We start from the raw sequence: 11,924 nt of genomic DNA on the forward strand, positions 1-11,924 counted from the left end.
CATGGTTCATTTAGCTCAGCTCCATCTGTAATAGATAAGTCAAAGATCTCTTTGTTGCTATCTTTGGTAACTGTTTCCCCAAAATACCTTAGTTCCCCTTATCAACCTCAGTTGTGGCTCAGTCAATCCTCACTTACTTAAATGTTTCTATAAATTTTATTTTTTATTATGAACTCTTTTTGGGTAATTTGTTCCATAAATTATGTCCATGTTTTAAATTAATATTTACTTGACTTGTTCTCTTTTTTAAGCTCTAAGGGTTGCCCTTCTTTGTTTAGTACATGTTTTTCCTTTCCATACTATTTGTGATTTTTAGACTTCCATCTACTCTGCTTTTGTCTGTTTTTCCTCATGCGGCACACATTCATCCACTGGATCCTTTAAATGTGCTGCTGTATCTTTCCTGAAAGATACCTTTAAGGTATTAAAGTTAAATTCTGCTCTTTCAAGTCCAAGGATTCTCTAGAATTGCTTCCTATGGAAGCTATGCCCTGTTTGCATCATTCCTCCCAGTATTCAACCAGGATAGTTCCACTTTTATCCATCTTACATTCTGGACTGCAAAAGAAGGTTTGATCTGTAAAAATGACCTGGGGTTTAAATAAGTTAGTAACTATGATAGACTGTAAAGTTTTGTTTTGTTTTTTGGTACTGGGGATTGAACCCAGGGGTGCTTTACCACTGAGCTATATCTCCAGCCTATTTATTTAATTTTGAGACAGGGTCTTGCTAAATTGCTCAGGGCCTTGATAATTTGCTTAGGGTCTCACTAAGTTGCTGAGGTTGGATCTGAACTTGTGATTCTCTTGTTTCAGCTCCTGAGCCACTGGGATTACAGGTGTGCACCACTGTGCATGGCCAGAGTATACAATATTTTGTTTTTAATATTTTTGATATCTGGGATGATAGAAAGTTCTAAACATGTCCTCCTGTTTTCCCTCTATACCTCAATGATGGCTGTTTTTTGTTTGTTTTTTTTGTTTTGTTTTGTTTTTAAGGAAGAGATAATGTCTTTCCTGCCTATAAGAGGAATAAGGTTTAAATATCAAAAGAAAGGTAATTAAGTTAACTTAAATCAACAATAATTGAAATTAGTTACTATCAGATTCTTTTCTGTAAGGAAGACACTGAAAGCAAAAAGAGTTTAAAGGATAAATAAATACCTTGAAAGCAGACAAGAGAATATATAGAACAGAAGGCGGGACAAACTTCAAAAATATGATTAAAAACTGGCTTACATAAAGATAAAGGGTTGAAATATTAAAATATATTCTGGGGCTAAAATGTAAAGTTCTAGGATAGCAGTTGTGAATAACAACAATCACTTGGGCTTGCCTATAATAAATTCCATGGGCTGGAATCCTGGGTCCTATAAATTAAATAGTGTCTTGGGCCTGACATCCTATTGATTACATGAGTGACCTTGGGGGTGATCTAGTAATCTTGTTGGTATTCAGTTACTTCATCCAAGGAATAAGAAGTTTTAACTAGATGCTTTAAAATTCTGTGATATAAACCCAGGCTGTCTTACCTGTGAGATCAGTCCCTTCTGGGAATATGAGGAGCTGAAGTGGTTCATGGATATCACAAAAATAATCAATCATGTCTTCAAAATGGTTCTTATCATCCTTCCACTTCCTATGAATAAAGATATAGGCAGCAGCCTGCATGGCCCAACCTGGAATAAATTTAACGAACATTTGCGCAGTTTCATTACCAATATCTACATATTATTATGTATAACTTTTCAAGTTTTTAATTTTAGTATAAATTATTTACTATCATAATAACCAACCCTGATATGCCATAAATTCAGCACTAATTTTGGGTTACATAATAAAAGATAAACCAGAATACATTTTTAAGAGGGTTTAAAGGTTATCTTGGAATTTGCAAAATTCCCAAAAATCTCTTTTCAAGCCCAAACTAGCTATTAAAATATCAAGGCAATAAATTTCCCTGATATTTATCACTAACTCATCCAAGGTTTTAAGAATCCTAACAAAACAGACATTTTAACCAAGCTATCTACAAAAGATAAAAGAATGTGTTATAAGGTTTACAAAGCAGTAAAAAAAGAACTGTTGTCAGGTCATTTATTGTATTCTCTTGAATATTTACTTTCTTGTATTACTCAATCTCTAAATGCAATTGCTATTTTCAATGGTAGTCACTTTATTTAAAAGAAAAGGGGAATTGTGCAATGACTAGTAACATGTTGGCTGGAGCATATACTGTGGTCACACTGCCTTTCTCCAGGGCAAATGAGCCTTGCTGATGAAAAGGCAGCCCTAGATCAGCCTTATTTCAGATGACCACCTAGCTCTCCCTTGCCATGGAGACTGGAACTACTATGGGAGATGCCAGGCTCAAGGTGACCTATCTATAGTCTGGGTAATAGCCCACATGGAAAACTTGGGCCACACACAATAATTACCTAGGTCAACCCAATGTTCTTTCTGTCAGAAATTTCACCTAAGACCACAGGTAATTGAGTTCATTTCAACAATCATATTTCTTATTCTCAAGATTTACAATTATTTCTTTTTCATATTAGCCAATTTTTCTGAGTTCACGTGATTATAATAAAAGTAATGTTTACTGTGTGCCTGGTGCTATTCTATGTATTAATTTTCAAAATTAGTTTGTAAATTAGGTAAATTATTATCCCTATTTTGGGTGAGGAAACTGAGGCACAATGAGACCCAAACAACTAGTTAGTGGTAAAACCAGGTTTCAAACACAGGCTGTCTGGCCCCACAGCTAAAGTTTTAAATAATTATAGACTATATACTAAACAGTCTCTGTGCAATATATACCTAGATTCCTCTAAGGATATTAATTACACACAATTTAAATTATTCTTAGAAAATCTTTTATTACTCAGAGATTAGACTTTTTCATTTTTTTTTTTAGTACAAAACTCATTCTCTTTAAAACCTTTTATTCATCTCAAATTTCTACCAATTTGGTTCTGTTTTCATATTTATGAAGGATGTCCTATGCTGAGCTGACAGGTGGAATGCAGTTCTCCCTTTCATGTAAGAAAAAGTCCCCCTTAGGGAAAGAGAATGGTAGCAGTATCCCTGAGGTTTTGCTGTAACAAGTTTCTCATATTCTGTATGGTCCTGGAATTCCAGAATAGATATAAAATGGCTAAATTCAACCTCTTGAATCTCTCCTCTGAAGAGTTGAGATTCTTCCCCATGGAGCCTGTGCTTTCTTATGTTCATTTACATATCACTGATGTTTTTGAATCTTTTTTTACTTCCTTTAGCTTAAATGTTTTTCTCTCCTTTTTTTTCCATAAAAGTCACAGGAACATCTTGTAAGTTTTTTCCCTCCCCTTTCACTGTCACGAGTGCATATTTTATCCATGTTTAAAGCAACAGATACTCATATTTTTTAACCTGTTGAGATCCTCAAAATTTATGATGTTTATTTCATACTTTTATGAGCTAATTAATGACAATGCAAGTTATAAAATTTAGAATTCGGCCATATAACTTGTCTTTTTAATACTTTTCCCACTGTAGGACATACTGTCTTTATGCTGAATTTCTCCAGGCAAGGGTTGGGCACCTGGCAAATTTATAAAGAGAATCTGTGGATACTGGCATAGCTCTATGGCCACCATCTTTCTGAAATCCCATTTATAGTATCAGCACTGCATTCCCACAGCAGATGTGAGTAACCCCTGAGCATTTTCCATTGTCCAAACCTAGTCCATAATTTTAGAACCAAAATTTATTTGACTTATTCCCTTTTACCAGACTTTAAAGTTGGCTACAAAGATCTATTTACTTGAATGTGTATTACTTATTCATTCTTTCTCAATAAAAAGTAAGTCTATTCACCTTTTTTTCCTCCCTAAAACAGTTAAGGGAATCACAAAAACATCACTACTCTCCTAGTGCTCTAAATACTAAATCTCAAAGATAGGTGCTAATTTATCACCACTGTTTACATATTCATAATGTATGGTATGGGCTATTATCTATTGTGGGATTATGAATATGACACAGGAGGCAAAAAGTCCTGTGGAAGAGATAGTTATTCCCTTCAAAAGTATTTTCAATTCTGAATGGATAGGGGTATGAGCAAGGAAATACTGCCTGTATTAAATGAGAATTAAAAGTACTATGAACAGATGCAAATTTTATGTGAAAATATTATATCACAAAGATCATGAGAAAACACTTCATTTACTGAGTGTGTACTTATATGTAACCAAAAGCAGTTATACAAACAAACCCAGAAATTAATTAATGAGTAAAGTTCTCAAATCTGCAATTTCTATCAGGTTATCATATGCTATTTAGACAAAGTTAGAGAAGCTGTATTGTCCCTTAACTCACATTACAAATTAGGTAAGGCTCTCTATATACTTCTTCTAAAATGAATAATTTCCATAAAGGTCTGGCTCTTAAAAACACTGAGTAAAAGTGAACAATTAACTTTATGACCTTGTCCTATAATAATCCTATTGTAGTATACCTGTATTATTAGGTCTCAAATGTGCCTGTGCTGAAAATACAAGATAGAAATCAAAATATGATAAAGCAATTAAATACTATTCAAAGCAAACTTAATTCTAAACATAATTTCAAATTTTAAAAACCACAAAATGGAGAAAAATGGATGAAAACACTGCAAATTTCACTACACTCCACAAAGAAAGATTATCAACACCAAAAGGACCTATGATTAGAGACATCCCTGTAGCAACTATCATGTGTTAGGCAGAAATAACTATGCCTCCTCAAGATGTCCATACCCTAATTCCTTGAACTGTGAATATTAGATTACATGGCAAAAAGGAATTGAGGTTGTCAATCAACTGAATTTAGGATAGGGAGATTATCCTAGATTATTCTAGTGACTCAAAGTAATCACAAGGGTACTTAAAAGTGGAAGAGAGCCAGTGTATGGTGGTACATACCAGTAAACATAGATACTCAGGATCTGAGGCAAGAGGATCACAAGTTTGAGGCCAGCCTGGGCAACTTAGTGAGATCCTCTCTCAAAAGTAAAAAATTTTAAAAAGGGCCAGGTATGTAGCTGAGTGGTAGAGTGCTTGACTAGTATAGGTAAGACCCTGGGTTCAATTCCCAGTACCACCATAAATAAATAAATATATTTTCTTTTTTAAAGTGGAAGAGAGAGACCCAAGAAGACTCAATATTTGAGTGACAGAATGTGTGACAAGGACTCAACCAACTCTTGTTGTCTTTGAAAATGGTGGAAGGGGCTAAAAAACCAAGGATCCCAAGGGCTATGGAAGCTAGAAGAGGCAAGAAAACAGACCCTACCAGGGCCTACAGAAAGGAACCAGGCTTGCCAATGCCTGGTTCCATTTAGCCCAACGGAACCCAAAATAGAATTCTGACTCCAGAACTGATAAGACTCATTTTATTTGTGCATTTCCATTAAATACAAAGCAGGTATAAAAACTCTAAAGTTCATACCAAATTATTTTACTGCTTTCTCCTAAAATTACCCTGATACAAAAGCATATCTTTTAGAAAATTTCAGAATGTAACTACTAATTCAAGGAAAAGAATTCCTTAATTTTCAGCAGAACTGAGGACAATAAAAGTCCTATAGGCCTCCTAGCTCATTCTTGGGATGCCTTGCAGCCTGGAGGAATGTGTATCTCACTGGGATGTTAACAATGACACATATCAACAGGATAGTCAATTTAGGTAGCCAATTGTATTAACTTCAGCAATGATTGAATGGATAACCTTAAAGCCTAGTTATTTCTCCCATCAAGGAAAATGTCAATTTCCATGTAGCTCAGGGCTTATACTGTGTTCAAAAGCTAACATATTCAAAGCAAAAGCTTCAATTCAGTTACTAAGATCTCAACACCATCTCCCTAAATTATTTAATTCTCAGTGTGATCCTAGAAAGAATCCTAGTATACCATCTGGCACATAAGTTACTAAATTAACTGAATTTAACCTTTCTTTTCATGAATCTTCTTGCTACAACCCTACTCTCAAAGATCAAAACCCATCTCAGCCAAACAACTCTGGCAAATGAAACTAAAAAAATTAACAATTACAAAAACTTATTTTTCAATTACCAGTACAAATTCTAAAATGAAATGATCTGTTATGTGTCCAAATATAAGCAAAGATGTGTGTACATCTTCTAGGCAACAGAACTAGAATGTATCTAATAAGCTCTGTCTATTATACTTCACTTGATAGTTTTCATAAAAATCTTGATTCATGATAAGCATTTAATAAAATTCATTCCATGAGTCAACCAGTCAATGAGTATTTTTCTTCACAATTTGGTGAAACAAGGGAAAGCAAGTGACACAGAATGCTTGTGGCTATAAATAACAGAACAGCAACCTAAAAGTCTAGATTTAAATAATCTGGGTTTAAATTTCTCACATACAAAGTCTGGCCCCAGTGTTGATTCAGTACTCAGTACCTCATTTTTTACCTGCCACCCTTCTGAGGCCCTCTCTTCCAGATCCACAGGTTACAGAAGCTCCAAGTATCACAGCTCTCATAATAATATAAATGCAGAACAGGACAGCACAATCCCATCAAACTCTTCTCTCTTATTGAGGAGGAAGATCTTTCCCAGAGCCTCCCAAAAGCCTCCCTCTGTCCCTTTGATGAGACTGGCTCAAACAATCATCCCTGCTAACAAGAGGCTAGGATAGCCAGTATTAGTACCTTCATCCTCTGTGATAGGATGTGCACACCAGAAAGGTTTGTTGTTGAAATGAGTCAAACATCATCTTTGGTCTTTAGTTGTTTAAAAATAAATGGAACAACACAGAGAAGACGGCTGGCCATGAAACTCTGTGACTTAGATACAACAGAAGTCATAATTCATCAATTCACTAAAGAAGGGAAGGCCAACAGAAAGTTTGCTGTGAAAGTAACAACTTAAGTTTTTACTATCGTATAGAATAAGTAGCCAGGAATCTTCAACTGGAAGAGTCACAGATGGAGCTTCTAGTATACTGGCAGTAAGTGCTTCCAGGAGGGCCGAGTTACTTTGGGTGAGGAGGCACATGTATCTTCTCCAGGTGATGAAGCTTGCAACAGTGAAGTGTTCCTGGTACTGAGTCTTGTGGCAAGTCTTTTCCAATTTACAAACATATTCATCTTATTCTTCTGAGTTATGAGGCAGGGGAATAGCAGGAAATTTTGTTAAACTAAAAGGAGTGTCCACCAAACTAGATGAAGTCAAAGACAGTCATGGCTTTGTTGCAATTTTAGTGAAAGTCCACTTCAAATAGGAAGAAGCTAGGTGGGAAAGGGAGTGTTTTTCTTTTTAAAGGGGATAAAATTTGGCATTATAAACATCTTAAACAGAAAAACATCCATCCTTTGCGTTTAATATATAATAGTAAAATCAAGATGACTTTCGTAAGTTTAGTTATTCTTAAAACTATATGTGAGCAATGACATCTTAACATAAATTTATACAGTTGTGTCTCATATAGTAATGTTTGGGTCAACAATACACCACATATATAATGTTGGGTTTTATAAATCATATTGCCTAGTGACTTTGTAGCCATCTTAGTTTGTATAATTTTGTGCCATGTTTACACACCAACAAAATCAGCTAATGGCACATTTATCAGAACATATTCTCATCATTAAGCAATACATGAGTGTACTTTACTAACATCTGTAAATGAATTCATGAAATTTAGATAAAACTGAAAATATGAACACTTAAATCATTGCTTTCCTATCCACATACAACCCCTGCCCTGCAGCACTGTCAGGTTTAATAGCACTATGCATTGTACTCATGTTTCTACAATGTGTTGATCAGATATACAACAGATTTTAACTGAGTTGTTCTTATTCATCATCTTTACAAAGAAAAATGCATATAAAATTACCAAAGGCACTTAAAATAAATTCTTGTCATTTTTTAAAGTAATTTTGACCAAAAAAAAATCATTTACCATTTTGGCAGATAGGTTATATTTTGGGATGGTGAATTTATGAACTGCCTCCTACCCAGTTTTGATTACTCTGTGAAAGCAGACCACCACAGGAACTCCTGTTCCACTCGTAGTCTTTGCACATCCTAAAAAGTGAGAGTGGATAAAAAGCACTCATTCATCAGAATGGCCAAGCTATTTCTGCAGACTTCTCTCTGGTTTCATTCAGAACCATCTAGATACATTACAATCTATGATATTCCTAGATTTCAACATTATATTCAGCTTTAGAATCCCAGAATTTAATTTGAAATCATGAGGTCAGATCAGTAAAATGTTTAGTTTAGTACATGACTTATTCAGTTTTTAAATCTTCAGTTTTTATCTCTGTATATTTACTCTTATTTTTATGCTTTCTAAAAGCCTTCGACTGTTCTGCCACTCAAGTGTGATTAATTAATGATCCAGAGAAACCAAGAAGCCAAGAGTTGAATGGGCACAAAAAGCACACTCATTTCTTGGTACAAAATCACCAAAAAAATGGACTTTAATGACACTTTTAAGTTTAATACTTGATTTCACGAGTTATTATTAAGTGGCCATAAAGTTAGCTGGAAACAACAATCTATTTGCACTCCATTAGCAACAGGACAATTTTTTAAAAATATTTTTTTAGTTTTGATGAACCTTTACTATATTTTATTTATACATGGTGCTGAGAATAGAACCCATGCCTCACACATGCTAGGCAAGCACTCTACCACTGAGCTACAACCCTAGGCCCTCTACAGGACATTTTTCTTTTTTCTTCTTTTTTTTTAAATCACACACACAGACACTTTATTAATTTCTTCTACAAGAGACAATTAATATCAAACTTTTAACAGAAATGTCAGGTCATTGGAGAGGCCAAACAGATTCCAGGAAGAAAGATACAAAATTTAAACTTAAATTAAAAGGCACTAGGATACCACCTAAAACCCACCACCAAGGTGGAAGTAGGCTAAGGAAGGTTAAGCTACAGCAAAATATCTAATGTTAATGTTAGCAATTACACAGCAGGAAGCAAGTCTGTGTTCTAGAAGACTATGATACAATGATTGTTTGGGCCCAAGAGGATATCTGGCCAGGAAAAGGTCAAAATGGCTGAAGTTGAAAGCCATAGAAAGGAATAGGTACAAAGGGAATACAAGCTACATGGTCAAGCAGATGACAATGAATCGGGCTTCTTCCTCCCAAGAAACATTTGCTGCACTGAGCTACCCTCTCCCCCCTCAGAATCCCAACCAACAGTTTTTTCAGGCTGAGTTGCCTGCTCCTCCCTTAACAGGGTGCTTGCTCAGAATAGGTTTGGGGGTTGCCCAGGGCTCTTGTTCTTAATTTAGCATAGATCTTGGAGAACTTGTCACTCATGGACTGCTTTGTTGCTAGTTGTTCTGATAAAGAAAAATCCCCAAAGCATTCACATGCAAAATCTGAGCTTCCCCAACCATCTAAACAGCCTTATTCAACACCCTCAGAAGCTGAACTCTAGTTAAAGCTGCAAGGTTCACAAAATCCTTAAGGAAGCCAGATCTACCTCTACGTCTACAGGACATTTTTTTCTAATTTTATAAATCTTAACAAAGTCTAAATAGTAATTTATCAAAAATTCCTTATAATTTGACCTAGAATCTAAATACAATGATTTCTTTCCTTGCTTATTATGTAAATCTGTTATTTTGATTCCTAAGGAGAAGAACTTTTAAATTTCTTATTATTTTTCAAATTTTTTCACTTATTTACCTATTCTCCAGCCTGGCACTACAGATGTAATATTATTTCCATTTGTAAATTAACTAATTAGACCAAATAATTATATTCTAGACATTTGGCAAACAAACATGTACTTGAAAAACAATTATGAATAACAATCTTAAGTACTCCCTAAAATCAAACTGTCAGTAGGCAAGGTCTCTTAGAGTGTGAAGCAGGATAAAATCACACCAAATTGTCAATGGCCTAAGTCTCACACAGCCTCAAGCAGGATACAGCCAACCACTAAAATGCACCCAGTTTTCCTTTTCTTCAACTTTTTTTTCTTCAGGCAAGTTATTCAATTTTCTCCTTAACTCTCATTTGCATCATGCAAATTTTGTTTGCTGCCTACACTTATGTCTTTCTTCATTTAATTTGTGTTTGCTTGGTTTAGAGGTTCTAAAATCCTTTTTTCTCTAATCCAACATCTGTTCTCATTAATAGTTTCCATTTTCATGAAATCCTATCAAGTCTACAAATAGTTAAGAACCCACAATGTGTAAGATACTCTAAGGACTTTATAACTCATATGGGAAAACTAAGTAGGCAAATGGGAAAGTTAAGAATGAAATGCTTAAACAGGAAATGAAGAATTTTTCTCTAATCTTGAAGGAGGAAAAGTTTGCAATAATAAAAATGACTACCCTAAACAAAGAAAATGGACAACAGGTAGAAAAAGATTATTTGCAACATGCCAGAGACAAAAAGCTATTATTTTTACTCAGAACTTGTATAATCCAACAGAATAAAGACCAAGATTCCCAAAGAAAAATGTCCAACCAACCTCACTTATAATAAAATAAATCAGTATAAATCCACATTGAAATACCTTTTCTATCCAAGTATAACTTGGATATAAAGTATAACTTGGATAAGACCATGGATTTCACAGCACTATGTTGGTGAGAGCATAATAAAAGTCTTATAATGAGTACAAGTTAAAACACTGTGTATCTCAAAGAAACTTTAAGCAGCCATTTAAAGACAAGTCAATTAGAGATGTACTGACATAGAATAATCTCCAAGATATATTACTAAATATTAAAATAAATAAAAGGTGAATACCAATGTATATATTTTGTTTCGTTCATTTTAAAAAAAAAAAAAACAAAGTTGGGTATAGCAAAAGAATCTGCTTACATATGTGTGGAATATCTCTGAAAACAACTGGTAAACAACTGCTTTGGAGAAGGAAACGGAGTGACTACAAGGTAGGGATTACCAAGAAATTCACTTTATACTATGTACTATGTACCTATTATGTGCAATACACACAAATTAAAACTTTTAAAGTTAAGCATACTATTTAAAATTAAATCTTTCCCATGTCTTTGATTCTGGAACCAGACACACCTGATTTCAAAATTATTTCCATCCTATAGTATGTGCAACAGGCAAGTTATTCAATTTTCTCCAATTGCATTTTCTTTAACAATGATACTATGCTATAACATGCAGTTGTGATTTTTCAATAAGATAAGGCACCTAAAGTTCCTGGCATAGTATTTGGCAGAGTCCCATGTAATAAATTATTAGACTCTTCTTCACTTTTCTTCCTTTGCATTGCCTCATTTTCTAAACTCTGAGATAGACCAAGACAAAGGAGTATAAACTATTCATTCATAAAGAGAAGAAGTTTTAAAACTTCTAGTGGATAGTTCACTTTAGCATGACCCCATGGGAATCTACAGGTTTTTTGTTTGTTTGTTTATGTGGTTTTATAATATATGATCCTAAATAAATTAAATGTAGACTAGACAAGCCTATTAAAATAGCATATATGAAACTGAAAGAGAACATTTAATGGTTCCCAGACTCTGCCTAAACATGTTTGATAAAGCTAATTTTAGAATAGGAGATAAATTTTCTATATTTAAATTTGAATCAAATTGATACTTATCTGAGAATATGGATTTTATTTTATTTTTTTTTTCTTTTTTTTTTTTTAATTTTTTATTGTGGGTTGTTCAAAACATTACAAATTTCTTGACATATCATATTCCACACTTTGATTCAAGTGGGTTATGAACTCCCACCTTCACCCCATACACAGATTGCAGAATCACATCAGTTACACATCCATTGATTTACAAATTGCCATCCTAGTGTCTGTTGTGCTCCGCTGCCTTTCCCATCCTCCCCCCTCCCCCCTCCCCACCTCTCCCCTCCCCTCCCCTCCTCTCTCTCTACC

General features: G+C 34.4%; 1 protein-coding gene across 12 annotated transcripts in view; it reads right to left on the bottom strand.

The window, feature by feature from the left end:
* Positions 1-11,924, bottom strand: part of Lclat1 (lysocardiolipin acyltransferase 1) — a 179,732-nt gene that overhangs the window by 69,170 nt on the left and 98,638 nt on the right. For 11 of the 12 annotated variants that reach the window (XM_048804589.1, XM_015479796.2, XM_048804591.1 and 8 more), the window contains one exon: positions 1,532-1,678. In XM_048804589.1, coding sequence (XP_048660546.1) covers positions 1,532-1,678 — 147 coding nt within the window. Of the gene's footprint in view, positions 1-1,531; positions 1,679-6,701; positions 7,281-7,957; positions 8,083-11,924 lie in introns of all 12 variants that reach the window. The other variant, XM_048804597.1, reaches the window with a different exon arrangement.

The sequence above is a fragment of the Marmota marmota genome, unplaced genomic scaffold, assembly GCF_001458135.2.
Source record: "Marmota marmota marmota unplaced genomic scaffold, marMar, whole genome shotgun sequence".
Lineage (NCBI taxonomy): Eukaryota > Metazoa > Chordata > Mammalia > Rodentia > Sciuridae > Marmota > Marmota marmota.